At 43.4% G+C, this 23357-nt stretch overlaps 2 protein-coding genes and 2 long non-coding RNA genes across 5 annotated transcripts in view; 2 read left to right on the top strand and 2 right to left on the bottom strand.

Annotated features, from left to right (window-relative positions):
- LOC113612861 (uncharacterized) overlaps positions 1–699 on the top strand; it is a 23796-nt gene extending 23097 nt beyond the window's left edge. Inside the window, exon 3 of the long non-coding RNA XR_003429996.1 lies at positions 188–699. This is a non-coding gene — a long non-coding RNA (uncharacterized LOC113612861). The remainder of the gene's footprint in view (positions 1–187) is intronic.
- RIMKLB (ribosomal modification protein rimK like family member B) overlaps positions 1–2131 on the bottom strand; it is a 132699-nt gene extending 130568 nt beyond the window's left edge. The window contains exon 1 of the mRNA XM_027093080.1: positions 1427–2131. The gene's annotated coding sequence lies outside the window, so the exon portion shown is untranslated. The remainder of the gene's footprint in view (positions 1–1426) is intronic.
- Positions 2132–13201: 11070 nt separating this feature from the next.
- On the bottom strand, positions 13202–19879 carry APOBEC1 (apolipoprotein B mRNA editing enzyme catalytic subunit 1). The gene is made up of 5 exons (XM_027093053.1): positions 19549–19879; positions 16975–17002; positions 14769–15166; positions 13925–14043; positions 13202–13479 (listed from the first exon to the last, which is right to left on the bottom strand). Exons 1-5 carry the CDS (start codon positions 19562–19564, stop codon positions 13333–13335), a joined length of 708 nt encoding a protein of 235 aa, XP_026948854.1. The 5' UTR covers positions 19565–19879; the 3' UTR covers positions 13202–13332.
- Positions 19880–20805: 926 nt separating this feature from the next.
- Positions 20806–22609, top strand: LOC113612852 (uncharacterized). 2 transcript variants are annotated; one of them, XR_003429995.1, is made up of 3 exons: positions 20806–21449; positions 22011–22131; positions 22226–22609. It is a non-coding gene; the product is annotated as an uncharacterized LOC113612852 (long non-coding RNA). The 2 variants fall into 2 exon arrangements; XR_003429994.1 differs by having other exon boundaries at positions 22008–22131.
- Positions 22610–23357: the final 748 nt, after the last annotated feature.

Here is a 23357-nt window from a genome sequence, read left to right as displayed (position 1 = left end):
CCTCTTTTTTTTTTTTTTTTTTTCTAGGGAGATCTAGGCAAGAGTGAGTGTTAGAAGCAGCAGCTTGGAGACAGGGGATGTGTGATTGGCCGGGAGGTCAAGGGTTTCCTTGTAAGGCTGGAGGTCCTATTTTCTCGGGTGAGGTAAACTAAAGCTGAGTGGGAGGGTGGTGGCTGGTGTGTGTTAGGTTTCTTGGACAGTGGGGGCTGAAAACTGAAGTTTTGTGATGTGGACCATCCTCTATTTCTTGGGTCCCTAAATTAGGTCCTAGACCCATTTCCACTGCTAGGGGAGGTTCTCCCCCGCCACACACACACACACACACACACACACATACACACCACCAAACAATGCTTGGTACACCAGCTGGGTGTCCTACAATTCAATTCAATTATGACACTATCTACCTGGAGACAGCATCAGATTCCACAGGTTAAGAGCTCAGTTCTCCAAGACTACTTCCCAACCCTGTCCTTCAGACACCAATTGCAAGCTCAAATGACCTGCGCTTTTGACTGACCACAAATTAGAGGTTCCGGAGATCCCCTCTAACCTAGGATGCTAATCTCAAGTCCAGGTTATCACTGATACTTCTCACTGACTGGCTATTATCAATCAGAAGTTTCTGGGAATTCCTTGGCGATCCAGTGGTTAGGGCTCCGCGCTTCCATTGCGGGGGGGGGGGGGGGCGAGGGCGTGGCGGGGCACAGGTTCACTCCCTGGTCGGGGAACTAAGATCTCACAAGCTGCACGGTACAGCCAAAAAAAAAGGTTCCACAACCCGCTTCTCAGGTTCGATTAATTTGCTAGAGCAGCTCACAGGACTCAGAGAAACGTTTTACTTACTAGATTGCCGTTTTATTATATAAACCAGGAAAAAACAGATAAAGGAAATGCATAACGCAAGGTCTGGAGAAAGCCTATGGGGTGCCCATGCCTTCTCCCAGCGCCACCCTCTCCCCACATCTCCACCAACCTGGAAGCTTTCCAAACACTGTCTTGGATTTTTATTACAGGACTTCATTACACAGGCGTGATTGACTAAATCTTTTGCCATTGGTCCCCCCTCCCCTCCTAGAAGGTGCAAGGGTGGAAGAGAAAGTTCCAACCCTACAAACACACGGTTATCTCCCTTGGCAATCAGCCCTATCCTTAGGCAACATACGGGCATTCCAAAAGTTGCCTCCTGAACATAGCAAAACACCGTTCTCTCTCTCATCACTTAGGAAATTCCAAGGGTTTTAGAAGCTCAGTCGTAGAAAACAGGACAAAGCCCGAATACATATTCCTTATTATAATTCACATCATAATTCATAACATCCCAGTCCCAATATACAAATTATCCTTATCAGCATGCCATAGAAACTACAAAGTATGTATTTGTCTATATAAAATTTTAAATTAAGAAAAAAAGTCATAACATTACCGCATCGAACTTGGATCTGCCGGCCTCCCTGCAAAGCCAATTTACTGACACGGGGACGTGGTGAGGGAAAGTACCGCATTTACTTCAGGGCACCTAGGAAGGAGAACAGGTAGCTCATCCTCAAAAGAACTGAACTCCCAGATGGCTTTCAGGGAATGGTTTTTAAAGGTGACATTTGGGGTGAGGGTTGCAGAGGGCATGACTTTTTTCTGATTGGTTGCTGGTGAGGTAACAGGGTGGTGTTTCAGAAATCTTAATCATCGACCTTCTGGTTCCAACCAGTCTGGGGTCTACATGTTTGTGGTTGGCATGTAGTCACCATCCTCCACCTGGGCTGGGGTCTTATTTTCTGCAGAGCAATTCAAAGATATGCAGCAGGTTGTTACATATATCCCTTGAGAGGAACTCAGACTTTTATTGCTGCACTATTGCTTCTGGACTGCTTTTCCTGAGTTTCTGCATTCCCTCACCTCCCTAATTAGAAACTTAGATTCTGCACTTTAGAAGTCAGGGGAGGCCTAGGAGTCTAAAGCTTTTTTCCAACAAACAAGAAACCATGGGACACAGAGGGGCTTCTGTACCTAGGAGGGCCCCACAGAGTCCGGCTCTGTTTCAATAAAGTCAAAAGACTGGGAAAAATACATATGAGAGAAATGGACGTTTCCTCTAATGTACAAATCTCTCTCACAAATTAATAGAGGAGAGAAGACAAACCAATAGAAAAAAAGGGCAAAGGATTGAAGGGGAGCAAAATTTGCCACCCTAAAACATCTCTTTGGCATGTGGGTTATTTCAAGCTGAAAACAATCAAGGCCCAAAAGACTCAAGGAGAAAATTTGACCTTCCCCCTTAGCTGCCTAAAGAATTTAGATAAAGGGCCAGTTCCCAGAACTGAGCTGTCACCAGAGAGCTCTGCAAAGACTATGGGCTGAGTGTGGTGGGGAAACTCGGCAGGGCCTGGAGATCAGAGTCCACTCTGGGTCCCATTGTCTCTGCACAGCCCAGCAAACATCTGTTTCCCATTCACTTTTCCATTTCCTTGTGAATTGCGTTCCTCCCCTTTGAGGTCCCAAATCACTACCCACAGCCTCTTCTTTTGTCTTTAGCTGAAGATGGTATTTAAGGTCAGGGCTTCAGCCATTTGGGTGACTTACTCAGTTTTTCTGGGTCCCTCCCATGTATACATGTCATCAAACTTTTGTTTGATTTTCTCCTGTTATCTATATCATGTCACATCAATTCTTAGACCATCCAGAAGAACTAGAAGGGTAGAGGGAAATTTCTTCCTCCGCAACAAGAAAACATAATTCCGAGTCAGTGAATACCCACACACAAAATGCCAAATACGACAAATTAAAGAATTAGAACTTAAAGTACCATTGTTCATCCATCAGATTGTCAAAGATTTAAGAGATTGATCATACCCATGTGACATTGTGATTTATAATAAGAAATATATATTTGGTCTTCACCCTGTTCGCGGCACAAAGCTCCCTTGGAATTTCCTAAATGTTGAGCACAGTAAGTGTCTTTTGTTATGTTTATGAGGTGACTTTTGGAATCCCCCTAGGTAACGTAAAGGTGAAGTCTGGCTGCCAGGAATATCAACATGCGATTAGACGGCTGGAACTTTCAGTTCAGCCCCTGACCTTGGGGGAGAGAAGATGGAGAAAACGGAGTTCAATCACCGATGGCCAATCATGCCTATGTAATGATGCCTTCATAAAAACTCAAAAGGTGGGGTTTCTGAGAGCTTTCATATTGGTGAGCCAGAGAGTAACCATATCCCTGGAGAGTAGTGCACCCCAAACTCCACCGGGACAGAAGCTTCTTTGTTCAGGACCCTTCCAGGTCTTGCCATATGTATCTCTTCAACTGGCTGTTCATTTGTGTCCCTTTTTTTGGGCGGGGTTGCACCATAGGGCATGCGAGATCTTAGTTCCAGGACCAGGGGTGAAACCTGTGCCCCCTGCAGTGGAAACGAGGATTCTTAACCACTGGACCACCAGGAAGTCCCAGCATCTGTATCCTTTAATATCCTTCATAATAAGCCAGATATCTAGTAAGTCAACTGACTTCCTGAATACTGTGAGTTGCTCTAGCAAATTAATCAGACCCCAGGAGTGGGTCAAGGGAACCTCCAATTTATACCCAGTTGGTCAGAAACATAGGTAACAACCTGGACTTTCAACTGGCATCCGAGGTGGGGGCAGTCTCGCGGGACTGAGTCCTTAACCAGCGGGATCTGACACAAGATAGTATCAGAATTGAGAATCAAAGAATTGCTTTATGTGTGGAAAACCCACACAGTTGGTGTCAAAAGTGAAGTAGCAAAGCAGGGTGAGAGTAAAGGAAAGACACAGAGGACTGTGTTTTTTCATTATCCAGTGTTGGCAAGGATGTAGGAAAACTGGAATTTCACTTTTTTTTCTTGGATACATTCTTCTGGATCTCTTTATCCTCCTTCTCCAAACTCATTACTTTCTGTTACCCTGGGATCTCCCTTCACTATCATCCTGGGAATTTTTTTTCTCTTCTCTTCTGTGTTGAATTACTTGTGTTCTGAATTCCAAGCACTCTCTTTTTATGGTTTAGTCCCTCATTCTGATGTAGGGAATCCTCCAGTGGCTTCCTGAGAAAGCATGGGAAATGATTTTTTTGGATACATTGCACGTTGGAAATGTCTTTATTCACAACTTCCTCTAGATAGCTTGGCCGACTGTAGAAGTCAGCTGAGAAACATTTTATCTTCAGAATTTTAAAAGTATGGGTCAAGCTTCTTCTAGATTTCAAGGCTGATCTTGAGAAGACTGACAATAATCTTCTTATCTTTTGCATGTAACACCCCCTGCCTCACCCCCAAGCTGTTAGGATTGTCTTTTTAAACATATGTTGAAATTCCACGAGGCTGATGTGCACCAGTGTGGGTCTTTTTTCATGTAGAAGGCTGGACACCTTCAGTCTGTAAAATCACATTTTTTGGTTCTAAATTCTATGGAATTCAAACCAAGCAAATAAAGCAGAAAATCTACAAGGTACTGAAAAATCTAAAAGAGGTAAGTAGGGCCATTTGGAAGTTAGATTTTGAGAATGGAGTTAGATTTTTGATTGTGGCAGGTAATGAAACCAAGTGGGGCCCTGTGAGGCTTCCAGGCATGGAGCCTCTTTTTTTGGCCCCCGATTTCTTGTAGGCAAGACTCCAGCCTCCACGACCTACGCTGAGCTTCAAACAGTTGCTAATCAAGGGAGAACAGGCAAGAAACCACCTGAGGCGAGATTAAAGGGACCAGAGAAGCTCATCAAGATTAGGAGACCCGACCACCTGAAACCCTGCACACACCCTCATCTTGTCAGCAACCCAGCCTTGGGTAATATTGTTATAAAACTTCTCACTGGGCTTTCCTGGTGGCGCAGTGGTTGAGAGTCCGCCTGCCAATGCAGGGGACACGGGTTCGTGCCCCGGTCCGGGAAGATCCCACATGCCGCGGAGAGGCTGGGCCCGTGAACCATAGCAGCTGAGCCTGCGCGTCCAGAGCCCGTGCTCCACAACGGGAGAGGCCACAACAGTGAGAAGCCCACGTACCACAAAAAAAAAACAAAAAAAAAACCCCAAAACACTTCTCACTACCCTCTCCAAGTTGGGACACATAGTCTTTCGAGGCAGGAGCCAACTGTGTCCCCCTTTGCCTGGTAGAGTATTGAATAATAAAGCTATCCTTCTCTACTTCACCCCAAACTCTCTCTCCAAGATTTAATTTGGCCCTGGTGTACAGAGAAGCTGAGCTTTCAGCATCAGTAACAAATTACTTTTTTTTTTTTTTTTTTTTTTACTGTAGGACAGTTGTAATACCAATTCTCCCATTATCTCAAGTGGCTATGTATCCCGTTGCATTCAGTGGGACTTTACTTTTCTGGATGCTGCAATTATCTTAAAGTTTCCCTCATCTGTTGATGGCAGAGGGATAACTGTCATAACTAGAGAGAGCATAATTAGAATATTTGTCTATTAAAGAAAGAAACTTTATTCCAGCCACTCTGATGGTTGGCTAATTTCCTGACTTCCACAAAGCATGGACAACGAGTAAGGATTTCTTTTTTTTTTTTTTTTGCAGTACGTGGGCCTCTCACTGTTGTGGTCTCTCCCGCTGTGCAGCACAGGGAGAGCTGTGCTCTCTTTATTTTTGGCTGCTTTGGGTCTTTGTTGCTGCGCACAGGCTTGTCTCTGGTTGCTGCGAGCGGGGACTATTCTTCGTTGCTGTGCGCGGACTTCTCACTGTGGTGGCTTCTCTCATTGCGGAGCACGGGCTCTAGGCGTGCAGGCTTCAGTAGTTGTGGCACACGGGCTCAGTAGTTGTGGCTCACAGGCTCTAGAGCACAGGCTCAGTAATTGTGGCGCACAGGCTTAGTTGCTCTGCAGCATGTGGGACCTTCCTGGACCAGGGCTCGAACCAGCGTCCCTTGCATTGGCAGGCGGATTCTTAACCACTGCACCACAGGGAAGCCCTAGATGTGTAAATTTAAGGCTCAGACAAGTTAATGTACTCATTCAAGTTTACACCGTTTAAATGACAGTGCTGTGAACATCTCGGGGTTTTCTGACATACAGACAGTGTTCTTTGTACTCTCTCATGTTACCTTTAATACCTACAAATAATTTATTTTTTGATAATTGACTGCTATAGATGACAGGTCCTCTATTAGCCACTAACCTAGGCATGTTGATATAAAGGTGGATGAGGCAAATTAAGTGGATTCAGTATGAAGCAGAACTGGGAGATGATGGAATAGTACAGGGATCACTTTGATGAGAGTTGTGGATGTGAGAAGGCTCAGAAGAACAGAAAGGAAAAGCATCAAAAGTATTTTGGCAAGAGAGAAGTTTCAATATTGAGAAAATTTATATCTACCTCAGAGATTAGTCAAGGGTCAAACCAGATTTATCTTTCTTCTAGAAATATAGTGATCATAGGCATATAGTTATTTAATGTTATCTATTTATTTCAAATTTTAGGTCCTTCCTATATTGTCCCATAATTTTATCGTGTAGTTCTTACGTTGCTTATCATTCACATTTTTATGACTGAACTATACCACCTTCCCAAATCATAAATTTAATAGTCAAATTAGTAAAAACCTTTTTCGCGGGCCTCTCACTGTTGCGGCCTCTCCCGTTGCGGAGCACAGGCTCCGGACGCGCAGGCTCAGCGGCCATGGCTCACGGGCCCAGCCGCTCTGCGGCATGAGGGATTTTCCCGGACCGGGGCACGAACCCGTGTTCCCTACATCGGCAGGCGAGCTCTCAACCACTGCGCCACCAGGGAAGCCCAGTAAAAGCTTTTAAAGCAAGACTAAAATGACAAAAGGTAAGGGATTGGGGTGCCGAGCTTGGAGGAATATGTTCCAGATGAGACAAAGCAACAGGTGTAGTATATGAAACTTGGCTCGCAGCCTCCTGAGAACTAAAACAAATGAGTCTTCACATAGCACAGGGAGATCAGCTAGATGCTGTGACCACCTAGAGGGGTGGGATAGGGAGGGTGGGGGGGGGAGGGAGACGCAAGAGGGAGGAGATATGGGAACATATGTATATGTATAGCTGATTCACTTTGTTATACAGCAGAGACTAACACACCATTGTAAAGCAATTATACTCCAATAAAGATGTAAAAAAAAAAAAAAATTAATGGTTTGTGGGACTTCCCTGGTGGTCCAGTGGTTAAGACTCCACGCTTCCAATGCAGGGGTTGTGGGTCAGGGAACAACCCCGGTTGGGGAACAAAGACTTCACATGCCACATGGCAAAAAAAAAAAAAAGAAAGAAAGTAATGGTTTGCACTATTCTTCCTGTATAATAAAAGAAAATACATGTGAGAAACTGCATCCTGTCTTTGAAGGGTTTTTTCCCTAATATCCATTTTTTATAAGAACAAGTAAAGGGTAGCTTTCACAAAAGTTGTTTTTATTTCTTTTTTTGGCCTTGCAGCAAGGCCCCCAGCAGAAAAAAGCACAGAATCCGTAGGGTCCTAACCACTGGACCACCAGGGAATTCCCATCACTGCAGTTTTGTTTGTTTGTTTGTTTGTTTTTACTTTTTCTCCTACTTTTATTACAGTTTCAATTTCACAACAGCTTACCATTTCCCCATACATGCATGACTAGTATTCTTTAAATTCCAATGACAGTTACTATATCATGCCCAAATCACGGGTTAAGAACTGAACTATCATGTCAACATATTTTTAAACATTAAAAAGAGAACCCAGAAAGATCCCAAGTGTATAAATATTGGGGATTTAAAATTTTCAAAGTGAAATTCAATGGGAAGAGGGACAAGATAAAAAAGCCACTGGTATTACTTTATCACAAAGGATTCGGATCTTTCCCTGAATTTTCACAAACACACCATAATCTAGTAATAAAGCACCTCCCCATCCCCAGTTTTGCTTATTTCCCAAACTGAGTTTGGCTGATAGTTTCCCCTCTAATACGGTTATCACTTAAAAAACACAAACATTCAAACTAAAGATGCAGTGGATTACTGACTGTAACCTTAGCAAGCCTACATGGATTGTCTGCTACCAAATATGACAGTAATTTCACAGTGATCACAAAGTCATTAGGTTCTCCTTGTTACAATGACGACGAAAAGTAAAAACTCTTGCTGTTTCTAATTAATACTCATCACAAAGAAAAGATGTGCTTATAAGGCAGGAAGTAACACAAAATTGCTTTAGAATTCATTGCATTTTCACTTTGCTCAAGTTTTCAACTGCAAAACCTCAGTGAAAAACAATGTTGCAAACCCGGAAGAGTACCTCTCACCATCTTAAGTGCACTCCAAAATCTCAAGCTTGCTTTAAAAGCCCACAATATGGGTATTTAAAGTCTTTTCGAAGACCTCTCCCAAATACCACACATCTCCAGATGAACCACGTAAGAAGCTTGAAAGCAGTGAAGGATGCTAACCTGCTGATGCAAGTTTCTGACACCAATCTTTCAAGCCACCAATAACCAGGTCTTCAGTTACCTTTTCCGTCTTCCCCATCTTGCAGCAAAGCAGTTTTGCTTTTTCCCCTGCACTTAGCAGAGTTTTAAGCATTTTAGAAAGTTTCCAAGCAACTGTTTTCTGTGCTTACAAGCGATAATTTAACTAGCATTAACAATTTACTATTAACTAGTAATTTCTTTGCGCATGAGCTCTATATAATTCCCCAGAGCTCTGTCTACTGATCTTTTCTCCAGAGAATTCCCTTCAACCCACATTCCCTACCACTCCCACCCTCTACAACCCACACCTAACCACAACCCTCCCCCCTTCTCCCTTTCTTCACGCCCACCCCTCCCACCCCTCCCAGCACCTGCAGCAGGCTTTTCCCTCCCCACCACCCCTCACCTCAGGGTCCTCCCATTTGAACACTAAGATTACTCTCAAATCTGATCAAGTAAAACTGAAGTTAAAAAACACAAAGAGCAAGATGAATCAAAGATCACTACCGGTATCCTGACCGCTCCCTTCTTAGTAGGAATGCCCAAACTAGACCTGCCATTTCTATCACAATTGGGGCGTGACCAACCCGTACCTCCAGCACAGTACAATGACCCCCTCAATTTGCCAGTTGGCTCATTTAAGTATTTGCCTAAGGCATTCAATCGTGAACACTTTCCAAACACACAGATTATATCATCACACTAAGAATTCCTCCGACCAATGCGCAGGAAGGCGGGCGGGTAGATGAGAGGGGCACGGGGATGCATCTGCAAGCTCCGTCTACAAGGCAGCACTCTGTGTTGTGGCATCGCGTTAAAATGTTCTACAGCTTACGAGTCCTCCGGGAGCAAGGTGCGTGGCACAGAACTAGTACAACAGGAGGCTGAATTTAGAAGATGCAGCATCTGAAAACCTCCACCCCGGAACAGGAGAGGCGCCTGCTGGCATTCACGTGCCCAGAGATCGCTGCTCCCGGATTACACACTCAAAGCAACGCATCTGCTGAAGGCCCCGGATGCATGTGCTTTGGACTTTTAAAGATTGCCCCCTCGTAAGCTCATCTGAAAACCTTACAGGGTGGTCTCCTGAATGAATACAGGGCTTCCTGAGCAAGGCCTGGAAACAGGACATTGGAGAACTCCTCCTCCTAAGCCTCTGGAAATTCAATCTGTAGACATCAATTTAGGCGGGCTCTCTCCTCCTCCAGGGTCTCCCCTCCTGCACGGCTACGACTCACACTGGCCAGGGGCTCCATTTCTCCTGGTGCCACCGGCTTGCCATGATGAACACTACAGTAACAGACCACGGTCTATGAAGCATTTCTGTAGCTTTCAGCTGGTACCATCGCTGTGGGCCCACCCAAGGGTGTACCTTCCATCCCCACCCTCTCCACCGGCAAACAAAACCAACCCGCCCACCCAGAGTCTCCGCTGGGGACGCCTCTCCTCCTTCGGGGTTACCGACAATACCGACTCCGGCAGGGACTCCAGCAACTTTCCCGGCTTACCAGATTACCAGAAGCAACGTTTTAAGTGAAGGGGTAACCTCGAGAGAGTTAAGAGGGAGGAGGAAGGGCAGAGTGAGGTCACAGAAGAGGTAAGCATGGAACCTAGAGGAAAAGTCCAAAGGGGTGCACTGCCACCGCCCTGGGCCAGAACTGTCAGCCCCGCGAAGCTAAGTTCAGTTTCCACAACACCAGGCCTCATCCCCAGGCGGGTTCACAACCCTCTGTACAGGAGCGGCGCCCTCCTAGAGGTCAGGCCCCCCTTCTCCAGCAGGCAGCTGCGACAGCCAGGCCTGGGGTGTTCTCCTCCCCCACGGGTTACTGTGGACACTTCCGACGCAGCTCTTCCCAGCACAGTTCCCCCAACATCTAGTCTCCCCTTCAACCTTCCTTCTCCTGGCACCCCCCCAACCCCCAGCCCCATCTAACTCTGCCATCTCCCCCACCTGTCCCCTGAGACCCTAAACTGGCCACCTCCTCCCCCAAAACTAAGCCCAGGGCCCTCGCCCTCCCTGTCGCTAACTCCTCCACAGCAGTTTTTAAATATGCATAGACAGTCTTCACACAGACATCTAATAAGGTGGCAGCCCCTACTTATGCCTCCCAGAGAAGACCGCCTTATCCCCACGCCACCCCAGGAAGGCAAGCCAGGCGAACGACTGAGCAGCCTGAGCCCATTCTGAAAAGCGGTCATGTTTTGGTTACCAGCATATCCTGAATGCCAAGGAAAGGAAACAAAAACCACAGCACACTGCCTTTTAGTTTCATTTCTGCCGTGGTACTGCCTATCTGACCCTGGCCACAAAGTTTCTGTTTCCTAGTTTCCTCCTTGTACAGACACGTCATGTGTTCAACCAAACCCCATTTCCTCTCCTTCCAGGGCACGTGGCTGGACTGTGTTTTGTTGCCTCCCTTAAAGCTGGGTGGGGTCACTGGTCTGATTTTGGCTTAGAGGAATCAGGTCAGAAGTGACATTTGCCATTTCCAGTCCTTGATTCTAAAAAACACCCTTTCACACTGCTTTAATGCTTTCCTTCTCTGTGCGCCTCTGTCTCTCTCTCTCTCCTGTGGGCCAGCTGAGTGTAGAGAATTCAGCAGAGGACTTCAAGGCCATAGGAGATGGTGGAGTCACCAGACGGTAGAAAATGAGGTCCCTGAGTAACCACAGAGAGCAAAAACGTTCCACCCAAATGACATTAGCCTTGCAACGGGAGCGAGAAATAACCCTTTTCTGTATTTAGATGCTACTTTGTCCTTTGTTTCCCTTTAGCATCTTCTGAGAAATTGGCTCCATGGAATTATTTGTCCTGAAGTCACAGCAAATGTCCCTACAGGTCAAACCCAAAGATGGCCTCCAATGATTCTCATCTCCTGGGATTCAAGTCCTTGTGTGGTTCCCCCCACTCAACATTGAATTGTAGCTGGCCAGTGTGACCCAAGAACACTGCAGAAGAAATAGTGTATGATTCCAAGACATGGCAAATTGTGCCCTGGTCTGTCTTAGGCCACTTGCTCTGTAGGAAGCCAGCCACAAAGTCATGAGGACTTTTAAGCATCCCTGTGCAGAGGCCTACATGATGAAAAACTGAGACTTCCCACCATCCACGGGTGCCCGCTCGCAGCCACGTGTGTATGCCACCTGGGAAGCACATTCTGTAGCCTCTGTCAAGGCTGGAGATGACTGCAATCCTGGCTGACAGCTTGGCAGCAACCTCCTGAGATATCCTGAGACACGAACACACTAAGGGACTCCTGAATTCCTGAGCCAGAGAAACTGTGACATAGTAAATATTTATTGTTGTTTTCAGCCTGCAAAGTAGCGGGGTAATTTGTGATACAGCAGTAGATAATGCTATCCGTGATACTGTTATTTGTGAAAATTTCTATATTCTTTTGTTTTAATCTCTTTTCCCCCCAGTATTATTGAATATAATTGAGACATAACATTGTGTAAGTCTTTTTTTAATTAATTAATTTATTTATTTGTTATTATTTTGGGCTGTGTTGGGTCTTCGCTGTGATGCATGGGCTTCTCATCGTCGTGGCTTCTCTTGTTGCAGAGCACGGGCTCTAGGTGCGCGGGCTTCAGTAGTTGTGACCCATGGGCTTAGTTGCTCCACAGCATGTGGAATCTTCCCCGACCAGGGATCAAAACTGTGTCCCCTGCATTGGCAGGTGGATTCTTAACCACTGTGCCACCAGGGAAGCCCCACTAAGTTAAGGTGTACAACGTAATGATTTGATATATTGCAAAATGATTACTACAATAAGGTAAGTTAACACATTCATCACCGCACAGACTTACACCTCTTTGTGTATGGCAAGAACATTTAAGATCTACTCTTAGAAAATTTCAATTGCACAATACAGTATAAACTATAATCACCATGCTGTACCTTATATCCCCAGAATTTGTTCATCTTAAAACTGAAAGTTTGTCCAGGAATTCCCTGGCGGTCCAGTGGTTAGGACTCTGCGCTCTCACTGCCGAGTGCTGGGTTTAATCCTTAGTTGGAGAACTAAGATCCCACAAGCCGCATGGTGTAGTCAAAAAAACCCAAAAAACAACACTGAAAGTTTCTACCCTCTGACCACTTTCACTCCTGTCCCTGGCAACCACTAATTTTGTCTCTTTCCATGAGGTCAGATTTTTTTTTTTTTTTTGAGGTCAGATTTTTTTAAGAGTCCACATATTAGTGAGATCATATAGTATTTGTCTGTCTCTGACTTATTTCAAAGAGCAAAATGCCTTCAAGTTTCTTCTATGTTGTTGCAAAGGGCAGGATTTTCTTCCTTTTTATGGCTATATAATATTCCATTGTGTGTGTATATATGTATATATACCACATCTTCTTTATCCATTCATCTGTTGGTGGATACTTAGATTGTTTTCAGGTCTTGGCTATTGTAAATAATGCTACAATGAACACAGAAGTGCAGATATTTCTTTGAGAAAATGATTTCATTTCCTTCAGATACATAAGGATTGCTTTGGCTATTCAGGGTCTTCTGTTGCTCCATATGAAATTTAGGATTTTTCTTTCATTTCTGTAAAAAATACCATTGGAATCTTGATAGGGACTGCATTGAATTTATAGATGGCTTTGTATAGTAGGGACATTTTAACAATATTATTTCTTCCATCCACGACCATCGGATGTCTTTCCATTTATTTGTGTCTTCTTCAATCTCTCTTGTAGATTTCAGTGTACAGATCTTTCACCTCCTCGGTCAAATTAATTCCGAAGTATTTTATCATTTTTCATTGCTACTATAAATGGGATTTTTTTTTTAAATTTCTTTTCCAGATAACATGTTGTTAGTGTCTAGAAATGCAAACGTAAAATTTCTCGATTCTAATGGTACTCTTTAGTGGTCCATCAGTTCCTGTTCATGAAACAGTATATACTCTATTCATCTCCAAGTCAAAGGAAGTTGTATCAACCCTGTATGTAAAAGGATATGGGGTGGAATCATTTGGTAATGGCAATTTCGAGGAATAAGTCTGAACAAGGTCGGCTGATTCTGACATCTTGAAATATTTAAACAGGGAGGGAGACCCTGAAATAAAAAAGAAGTTAGGGTGATATTTCACAAACATTTCAAAACATCATTTGAAAGACCACTGAACTACTTGCAAGAGAATACAAGTGGGACACATACATTCCTTCAGTAAGATGACACACACCAATAAGGGAAGGAAGAATTGTGCAATCTGGTGTGACAAGTATGTGCTGTAACAACAACAGTAATGATGATGATGAAATCTAACTCCTATGGAGTCCACATATATCTTAGACCAGTTTATCCGTTCCTTTCTCCCACTTATTTCCCACAAAGAGATTGTCTTGTTCTCACATTTTTAAAGATGTCAGGTAAATAACTAAATGTCAATATAAATGGCAAAGTGATGGTGAGAAGAGTATGTGTCAACGTAATCAGGAGAGAAGTCTGAAGACGGATGCCTCTTTTTGCATCAGAATCATTTTCCCTTATAGTAACTTACTAGAATTATGCAGTGGAGTTCCAGTGCATACAGCTTCATCAACAGAGGGGGGTATCTTGGCCAGTGAGCTTCTTTCCCAGGTGCGTAGTTGACAAAATGCCTCCAGCAGTAATCATACTCTAAGGAAACACAAATCTTGGTTCAGTCAACACATACAACAGAAAATTAAAGAGAGCCCAATTTAAAAATAATAATAATTATAATAATAATTATTATTGTTATTAAATAATAATACTATGGGGCTTCCCTGGTGGCGCCATGGTTAAGAATCCTCCTGCCAATGCAGGAGACACGGGTTCAAGCCCTGGTCCGGGAAGATCCCACATGTCGTGGAGCAACTAAGCCCGTGCGCCACAACTACTGAGCCTGCGCTCTAGAGCTCGTGCTCTGCAACAAGAGAAGCCACCGCAATGAGAAGCCCACGCACCACAATGAAGAGTAGCCCCCGTTCGCCGCAGCTAGAGTAAGCCCGCACACAGCAACGAGGACCCACTACAGCCAAAAATAAATAAATAAATTTATTTTTTAAAAAATACAATAGATATAAAAATCTCTCTGGCCTATTTATTGCCGGAGAAGGCTAGACTCTTCCAGAATCCCTTAAAGGAACTCAGCAATTCATTTGAAGATGGCACAGAGGCCATAGCGACAGGAGTGGGGAAAGGAGTCATATCTTTGGTGCTTTCCTTGCTATGAATTTCAGACCTGGTCCTTTCTCCTGTTATTTTGGACTTTTAACTTCTGAGACTTCCGGTCTGGGGTAATCAGTCTCCTGGCCTAGAAACATATCACCACCACCACAGTCTCTAAGAAACACTTAAGATTCCTGGTTTATTGCTTTCACCTGTGGGTCCCATAATCTGGATAGTCACACCACTGTGAGTCAGGTCTCTGAGTCCTTGCCGGTTTCGCCGATCCTTGTGCTGGAAAAGCCGTGCTACGTAAATAAGCAGGGTCACTCTAGGATGCTGATTCAAAAATTTCCGAATAGCCTCGGAGCATTCCCAGCAGGGACTCCAGGACAAGAACCAGATGATGCAGCAACTGACGGATCGGTGAAAACGTCTTTCTGAAGTAATTTGTTCTATAAAATTGCGTTCAACGTGCTCGGTGGTGTTTTTGCCCGAGTGTCGCCAGATGCGCTGGCTCTTGCCCCACTTGATTTCATAGAGCAGACGGGTCTCTTTACAGAGTTCTCGGGGGTCAAAGGAGACTTCAAATTCCCAGGGTTCAATTCTTCTCCTGAAATATAAAAAATCACTCGTGTTGTTATGTCATCATTTGAGGGACCCTAGAAATAATTTCATCTTCTCCTTCTGGATCAGGCAGATCTAAAACATGACATCTCATGGACTTCCCTGGTGGTCCAGTAGGTAAGACTCCGTGCTCCCAATGTAGGGGGCCGGGGTTCGATCCCTGGTCAGGGAACTAGATCCCGCATGCATGCCGAAACTAAGAGCCCACATGCCCCCACTAAAGATCCCGCGGGCCGCAACTAAGACCCTTCACGGCCTAAATAAATAAATATTTAAAACATGACATCTCAGGAAAATTTTTTTTTTCTATTCTGTATCTCAAAGTTATCTGGGGAGGTCCGTTTGGATTATTAAATTTTCTCTCACAAACATAGTGAAGAGATTTTTCCCAGCTCATGTTATTTGGTTACCACTCTCTATACCATTGCTTGGTGGTCTTGAATTCAGGTATAAGTGTGTCCTTGTTCCTCTTTTAAACGTTTCTCATTATATTCTAATCTTATTTTATCTTTTTCTTTATTTATTTTTGGCCATGCTGTGCGGATTGCAGGATCTTATTTCCCCAACCAGGGATTGAACCCATGCTCTCGGCAGTGAAACTGCCCAGTCCAAACCCCTGGACCACCAGGGAATTCCCTCTAATCTCTCTATCTCATACTTAGAGGTGACCTGTCCCACTCATTAATCTTCACTATTCCTCAGGGGACTCTAGCTAGAGTTTTTTCAGGTGTGGAAGTCTCAAATTGCCAAGAGGATTCTATTCCCAACTCTGAGAAGAGACTAATTTAACCTCAGGCTTCATCCACATTCAATTCTGCACACTATTTCCTCAAAAGAAATAAATTCAAATTTCTCTCAAGGGCATCTTTGGATAACCACCCTCATTGTGGGTCAAAGCTGTGACTCAGAATTATTCTGAGGACTCTTCCTTGCAATATGGTTGAGTCATAAGTTTATTACATCATCATATTTTCCACTCATTCCTAAAGAATCACTTCATTTATTATGTAAATCAATCCTTCCACCCACCCATCACGAGATAATATGCTCCCTGACAAAAGTCTCCCTGTTATAAAAATAGGTCTAGGTGCCAGGGAGGCAAGACCCAGCCTCCCCAGATGCCTTTACTTGTTTTTGTTTTTTTTTGAAAACTGTGCAAAATGTTCATTTATTATGTCCATCATTCTACAAACATTTATTGAGAATCTAGTATGTGATCTGCTATGTGTTCTAAAACCTGGGGATACAGCCATGAACAAAATAAAACCAATCTCTGCTCTCCTGGAACTTCAAAAAAAGAAAAAAAATAGGTGTAGGGAATTCCCTGGTGGTCCAGTAGTTAGGACTCCACGTTTCCACTACTAGGGAGCTGGGTTCAATCTCTGGTCGGGGGACTTAGATCCCCACAAGCCAGGTGATGTGGCCAAAAAAAAAAAAAGTCTAGAAAATGGGCATAGAGTATGGAATAAGAGGATGAAATCAAAGTGACAAATGAGTTCCCTGGACTTTTCACTAATGACTATGAAAACCTGTGATTTAAAGAGAGAAGAACAATAGTAAGAGGATAACAGAACAAAGCTGGAAGGTAATTTTTTTCAACAGAAACCAAAAGCCATAGGAGCAAAGATACAGAAAGCAATAATAATCATAGAGGATAGAGAGAGAAAAAGCAAAAGAAAAAATGGGAGCGTGGAATAAGTAAGGAACAATAAGGAAAGCTATAGTCCTCCATCTCTTAAATATCCATCTATTCTTGGTTGAATTAAATGTGCACTATGATAGTATAATTCTTACCTCAAGGTAGCATCTCCAGCTGAAGGACCTGTTGACCAACAGATGATCATGTCAGATAACACCCATATACAAATTGAATTACTAAGAAAAAACGCTCTATTCTTCAAACCCACAAACCATATCAGAAAATGCAGTTAGGGCTTCCCTGGTGGCGCAGTGGTTGAGAGTCCGCCTGCCAATGCAGGGGACACGGGTTCGTGCCCCGGTCTGGGAAGATCCCACGTGCCGCGGAGCGGCTGGGCCCGTGAGCCATGGCCGCTGGGCCTGCGCGTCCGGAGCCTGTGCTCCGCAACGGGAGAGGCCACAGCAGTGAGGGGCCCGCGTACCGAAAAAAAAAAAAAAAAAAGATGATATATAAGCCATCTTAATTCTAACCAAAGTCCTTGAGTCACATTTTGGTGAATTGCTCTGTGTAATTTTGTATTTTTTTTTTTTGCTAATCTGTCTTTTGTCGGTTTAATTTTTTTTTTTTTGTCGGTTTAATTTGCAGTGCCCCCTCCCAGAACAAAATCTAAGAGGGTAGAGGAAAAGATTTTCTTCCTAAACAATGTGTGCGCATGTGTGCGCGCGTGTGTGTGCGTGCGTGCGTGTGTATGCGCGTGTGTGTGCGTGTGTGTCTGTTTGTGCATTTGTACTAAATGGAGAGACACTGTGTATGGCACACTTTCCTGTAGGTGGAAAATGGTTCTAGCTCGTGTGTGAGACCGAAAAGATAAATCAGCAAAAGATATATAGGAAAGAGGACAGAGTCAGTAAATACTATTCTAAGTGTAACATGAAGAATAAACTTCTCATCCTTAGAAGAATATGCAGGGAATCTGACATGAGATGGAGGAGAAAGCGGATGGCTAACACCTTGGAATGGGCACTTCTCAGACCTTACTTCAGATTGGGGCCTTTGGGACTTCCCTGGCGGTCCAGTGGTTAAGACTTTGCCTTCCAATGCAGGGGGTGAGAGTTCTATCCCTGGTCAGGGAGCTAAGATCCCACATGCCTTGCGGCCAAAAAAAAACAAAACATAAAACAGAAGCAATATTGTAACAAATTCAATAAAGACTTTAGAAATGGTCCCCATCAAGGTACTTCCCTGGTGGCGCAGTGGTCAAGAATCCACCTGCCAAGGCAGGGGACACGGGTTCGAGCCCTGGTCCAGGAAGATCCCACATGCCGCGGAGCAACTAAGCCCGTGCGCCACAACTACTGAAGCCCGCGCGCCTAGAGCCCGTGAGCCACAACTACTGAGCCCGCGTGCCACAACTACTGAAGCCTGCGTACCTAGAGCCCGTGCTCCGCAACAAGAGAAGCCACTGCAATGAGAAGCCCGCACACCGCAACGAAGAGTAGCCCCTGCTCGCAGCAACTAGAGAAAGCCTGCGCACAGCAACAAAAACCCAACGCAGTCAAAAATAAATAAGTAAATAAACAAAACAAAACAAAACAAAAAACCAAATTGGGGCCTTTGAACCAGCTGGTCTACTCAGCGAGGGCCTTGTAGAAACAGAGGCCATACCTCTATGAGGAGGTGAACCAGCAGTGAGAACTTCAGAAAGAGAGATTGAGATACATTCTCAGCATCTACACATGTGGTGCCAGGCAAGAACACTAGGTACATGACTAGGGGTGGTTTGAGGGATAAAACATACCACCTTCAAGGGAAATTACCCAGATATTTCAATTAAATAAAGACTTTACACTTTTTCCCAAAATACCAGTCACAAGAGAATTTTAATAGAGGGAAAATATAATGGAGAAAAAATATTGTTTCTTGAAACCTAAGACTGACACCTGCATTTTGTCTTATCACATGATGCCCACACTCTTGCAATAGTCTTTTCACTGGCCTCCTTTCTTCCTGTCTTTTCTGCTTTCAGTCAAGGAGGCATCAGAATGAGAAGCCTGTGCACTGTAACGAAGACCCAATGCAGCCAAAAATAAATAAATTTATTAAAAACAAACAAACAAATTTGCTTTCTAATCTCACTGCAGATTGTTTCCAAAAACTCTTCTCTATCTTAACCAACTTATTCTTTATATTCCACACACAATCTTTGTAAATTCTCTTAAACTCTCAGTGTCAATCAACCTGGAATCTCCTCCTCTTTGCCAATTCAAATTCTGCCCTTTCAGGATCCAGTTCAAATCCCACCTCATCTGAAAATCATCACCTTCCACAACCTGAGTGTTTTTCCTCTCCCACGAATTTTTCTAACATTAAGTAACGGAACCTTAAATTATCCATTAACTTGCCCTTGTGCTATCACTTCTGCTGTTATTTTAAACTTTTATTTAACAGTTGTATTTCTTTTACTTAATTTTTTATTATGGTGAAACAAGCATTGCTTTAGTGCCATCTGATCAAAATCATTTTTGGATGTGAACAGTTGGTATTAATAATAATGACAACAACAATAATAATAAATCCTGTTTAAGAATATTAACAAATAGGAAAGTTGGAAAATGTCCAAGGATACAAACAGAAGCAGGACACATACACACACACACACACGCAAGCACACACACAGAGTTTTCGCATTTTTCAAGAACATGTAGCTTTCAGGCCCCCGTCCATTTTACCTCTGTCAGAAGCCATGCTGCTCTGTCACTGGACTTTTTCCCCTGGAGCTATATATTGTGCTGCCAGCAACCCGCCTCACACTGTTTCTGCGGGTGTGACCACTGCCACCTGTTTGGGCAGAGGATGACTCATTCCTGTGTCTCAGGCCGATACTGGGTATCTAGACTGCACAGACAGGTAGCAGGTGAAGAGGGAAGTTGCTGGAGGTTGATAAGAAAGCCTACGATGCAGATAGTTAATTCTGTAGCATAATTCATTGAGAACATCCAAATTTCAAAGTTCTTGCGTGATAACTCAGAATGTAGGAACACTTCCCTTACAAGTTAAAGCAAGACTGATGCATCATTCTTTACTGGAAAAAAAAGAGGAAGAAGAAAGGGAAGAGAGAACTGGCCTGTTTCCGTGACGTGAATGTTTTCATTGTTGCCTGGTGAAGACAGTGAGGCCTCGCCCTTTAGCTGTTATTTATTTCTAACTTCCCCTTATTTTGCTCTTCACCCTAGATTCTGTTGGAAAGGGGAGGGGCGCTATTAGAAGCGAAAGCAAAAGGACTTTGGTCTCTGAGTCACGTAATTAGAGTACAAGTTTCAGGTGATTTCTCTTGCTTCTTGAAGCTAAGGTTAACGTTAAGCCCAGTCCACTTCCGCTTTTTTTCTTCCTTGAGAAAATGAATACTATACTCCCTATTGCCATTGTCTCCTGTTGCCTGAACCCTGAGTCAATCTCCTCTGGGTTTGAGCACACACACTCCCAGAACTGAGGTCACTCTCAAGACCTAAGTCTCCCTCTAGGGTCTCAAATCTAGAGCCCCTGAACTTTGAGTCTCAAATTCAACGAACCCTACACCTGATCCCTAAATATAAGACTTTCCTTAATCATGAAATGAAGCTGGAGCCTGGACAAGATGAAGCAGTTGTTGGGAGTGGCAGGTGATACTTTTGAAGAAGGGACAGAAGTGCCTCATCATAAGTAAAGGTCCTTCAGGGACTTCCCTGGTGGCATAGTGGTTAAGAATCCGCCTACCAATTCAGGGGACATGGGTTCGAGCCCTGGTCCAGGAAGATCCCACATGCCGCGGAGCAACTAAGCCTGTGCGCCACAACTGCTGCGCCACAGCTACTGAAGCCCGTGTGCCTAGAGCCTGTGCTCTGCAACAAGAGAAGTCACCGCAATGAGAAGCCCGCGCACCGCAACGAAGAGTAGCCCCTGCTCGCAGCAACTAGGGAAAGCCTGCGCGCAGCAACGAAGACCCAACGCAGCCAAAAATAAATAGATAGACAAATTAATTTTTTTAAAAAAAAAGGTCCTTCAGAAGACAAGTGTTTCAGTGAGGCATGTGTGGTGGGTAGAATAATGGCCCCCCCAAAGGTGTCCACCTTCTAACCCCTGGAACCTATAAATATGTTACCTTACAATAGCATAATGGACTGTGCAGATGTGATAGATGTGATTAAGTTAAGAATCTTGAGGTGAGAAGATTATCCTGGATCATCTGGCTGGTCTCAATCTAGTCTCAAAGACCCTTATAAAAGGGAGGCAGAGGCAGAGTCAGAAAAGGACATGTGAAAAAGATGTGTCGGGGTGGGGGGGAGAAAAAAAAAAGAGAAGATGTATGATGTGGTTATTGGCTGAGGAGGGCCGTGAGTCGAGGCATGAGGACAGCCTCTAAAAGCTGGACAAGGCAAGGAAATGATTCTTCCCTAGAGTCTCCTAGAAGAATGGTGCCCTTTTGACACCTTGATTTTAGCCCAGTGATACCCTATTTTGTGCTTCTGATTTCCAGAGCTGTGAGATAGATAAGTTACATTGTTTTACACCGCTAAGTTCGTGGTCATTTGTTACAGCAGCAATAGGAAACTAATACAGCAAGACAGACTCGGGAGAGGCACATATGTAACAGGTAAGGCGGTATATAATTTGAGTTAGTTTCTACTAGAACTCCTACTGAATGCTTGATCCATCTTCTGTATTATTTTAGGAAATTCAGAACTGACACATGTGATAGACTGTCATGCATTCATCATGTGTAAGAGAGGTCAAAGATAATCAACTATAAAATGTTACTATTCAGTTTAGATCTCTGTCCTGTTCCTGTTATGCATTTTTTTAAATGCATACATATACCTTTGTATCCACTCCACAATCAAGATATTTAAGCTTCTCATCACCCAGAAAATTCCCCTGTGTCTGTTTGCAGTCATTCCTCCAACTCCCAGTCCTATAGGCAACCACTGATATTTCTGTCACTAAAGATTAGTTTAGACTGTTCTACATATCATACAAATGGAATCATATAATGTGTAAGCTTTTATGTTTGCTTTTGTGAAATAAAATTCATATTTATGACGAGACAAGAAAAATTTAAACATAAAATTTCTTCTCTGCCCTTTGGCCTTCCCTCTTGCCCCACTGTGCATTGTGTATCCACATTATGCATTGACCAAACCTCCCCCATCAGCAGCTCAACCATAGACAGCAACATTCTCCTAGCAACAACAAGACATCTCCTTAAAAGTAAACATTCCTTCCTGATGTGTAAAGGATCACAAGACCCACGACAATGGTGCTTAAATCTGGATTAGGTAAACTGTCAATACCTCATTTAATGTACAGTCTTCTGTCTCAAAAAGGTTACCTAAACTGGATTTTGACTTCTTCTTTTTTTTTTTTTTCTAGTGTGGAGTAGCCAGTGAGATCTTAATTCCCTGGCCTGGGATAGAACCCATGCCCCTCAAACCCATGCCCCACCCCTCTCAGTGGAAGCACGGAGGGTTAACCACTGAACTGCCAGGGAAATCCCACACTGTGTCTTGACTTCTAAGGGGTGGAAGTTCTCAGAGCTTTCTGAGATGCTCTTCTGGGTTAAAATCCTCGAATTTACCTCAAATAAAATTTTGCAATTCTTAGATTGACGGATAAATTTTTCATTGACACTTTTTTTGCTCAGCTATCCTGTGAAATTAATCTACATGATTAGGTGTATCCGTGGTTCATTTCTTTCTGTTGCTGAGTGGAATTCCATCATATGGGTATGCTGCAATTTGTTTATTCATTTATCCTTTGGTGGACTTAGGGTTATTTTCCAATTTTAGGCTATTGTGAATAAAGATGATACGAACATTTGTGTACAACTCTTTGTGTAGGAGTTTCTTTTTTCTTCTCTTGATCAAAGAACCTGGGAGTAGAATTGCTAGATCAAATAGGTAAGTGTGTATTTAACTTTTAAGAAAATGCTGGACAGTTATAACAGTTTACATTCCGACCAGGAGGAAATGGGTGTTCCAGTTGCTTGATATCCTTACCAACACTTGGTAATGTCAGCCCTTCTAGTTGCAGTAATTTCTGTGGGTATGTGGATTTTAGTTTGCATTTTCCTGATGATTAATGATGTTGAGCATCTTTTCATGTGCTTGTTAGTTATTTATATATCTTCTTTTTTCAAGCCTGTTTGAGTATCCTGTCCATTTTTTAATTTTATTTTTGTCTCCTTACTGAGTTGTAAGAATTCATTATATATTGTGGATACCATTCCTTTGTCATATCTTTATATATATTTTACTAAGTTTCTGGCTTGACTCTTCATTTCCTTAATGGTGTCTTTTGAGGAACAGATATTCTCAATTTTTATGAAGTTCAATTTATCAGTTTTCTTTTTATGGTTAGTGCTTCTTAGATCTTGTCTACAAAATCATAGACAAAGGACACGAAGATATTCTCCTATATTTTCTTCTAGTACTCATAGTTTTGGTTTTAGCTTTTACATTAGGTCTGCAATCCATTTTTTTTTTAAGGAACATTTATTTATTTA

Source organism: Aethalodelphis obliquidens, unplaced genomic scaffold, assembly GCF_003676395.1.
Source record: "Aethalodelphis obliquidens isolate GAN/ISIS:26980383/991018 unplaced genomic scaffold, ASM367639v1 scaffold83, whole genome shotgun sequence".
Classification (NCBI taxonomy): domain Eukaryota; kingdom Metazoa; phylum Chordata; class Mammalia; order Artiodactyla; family Delphinidae; genus Aethalodelphis; species Aethalodelphis obliquidens.
The sequence above is the reverse complement of the archived record's forward strand: the minus strand, read 5'-3'. Positions and strand labels throughout refer to the sequence as shown.

Bases quoted from the DNA above. Each gene is read 5' to 3' on its own strand.
- APOBEC1 (XM_027093053.1), bottom strand. The intron at 15,167-16,974 runs GTAAGAATTATA...TTTATATTTCAG, and splicing joins GCTGGAGATGCTACCTTGAG to GAGAAGAATTGAACCCTGGG. The intron at 14,044-14,768 runs GTGAAAGCAATA...GTGTTTCCTTAG, and splicing joins CCAGATTATGGGACCCACAG to AGTATGATTACTGCTGGAGG.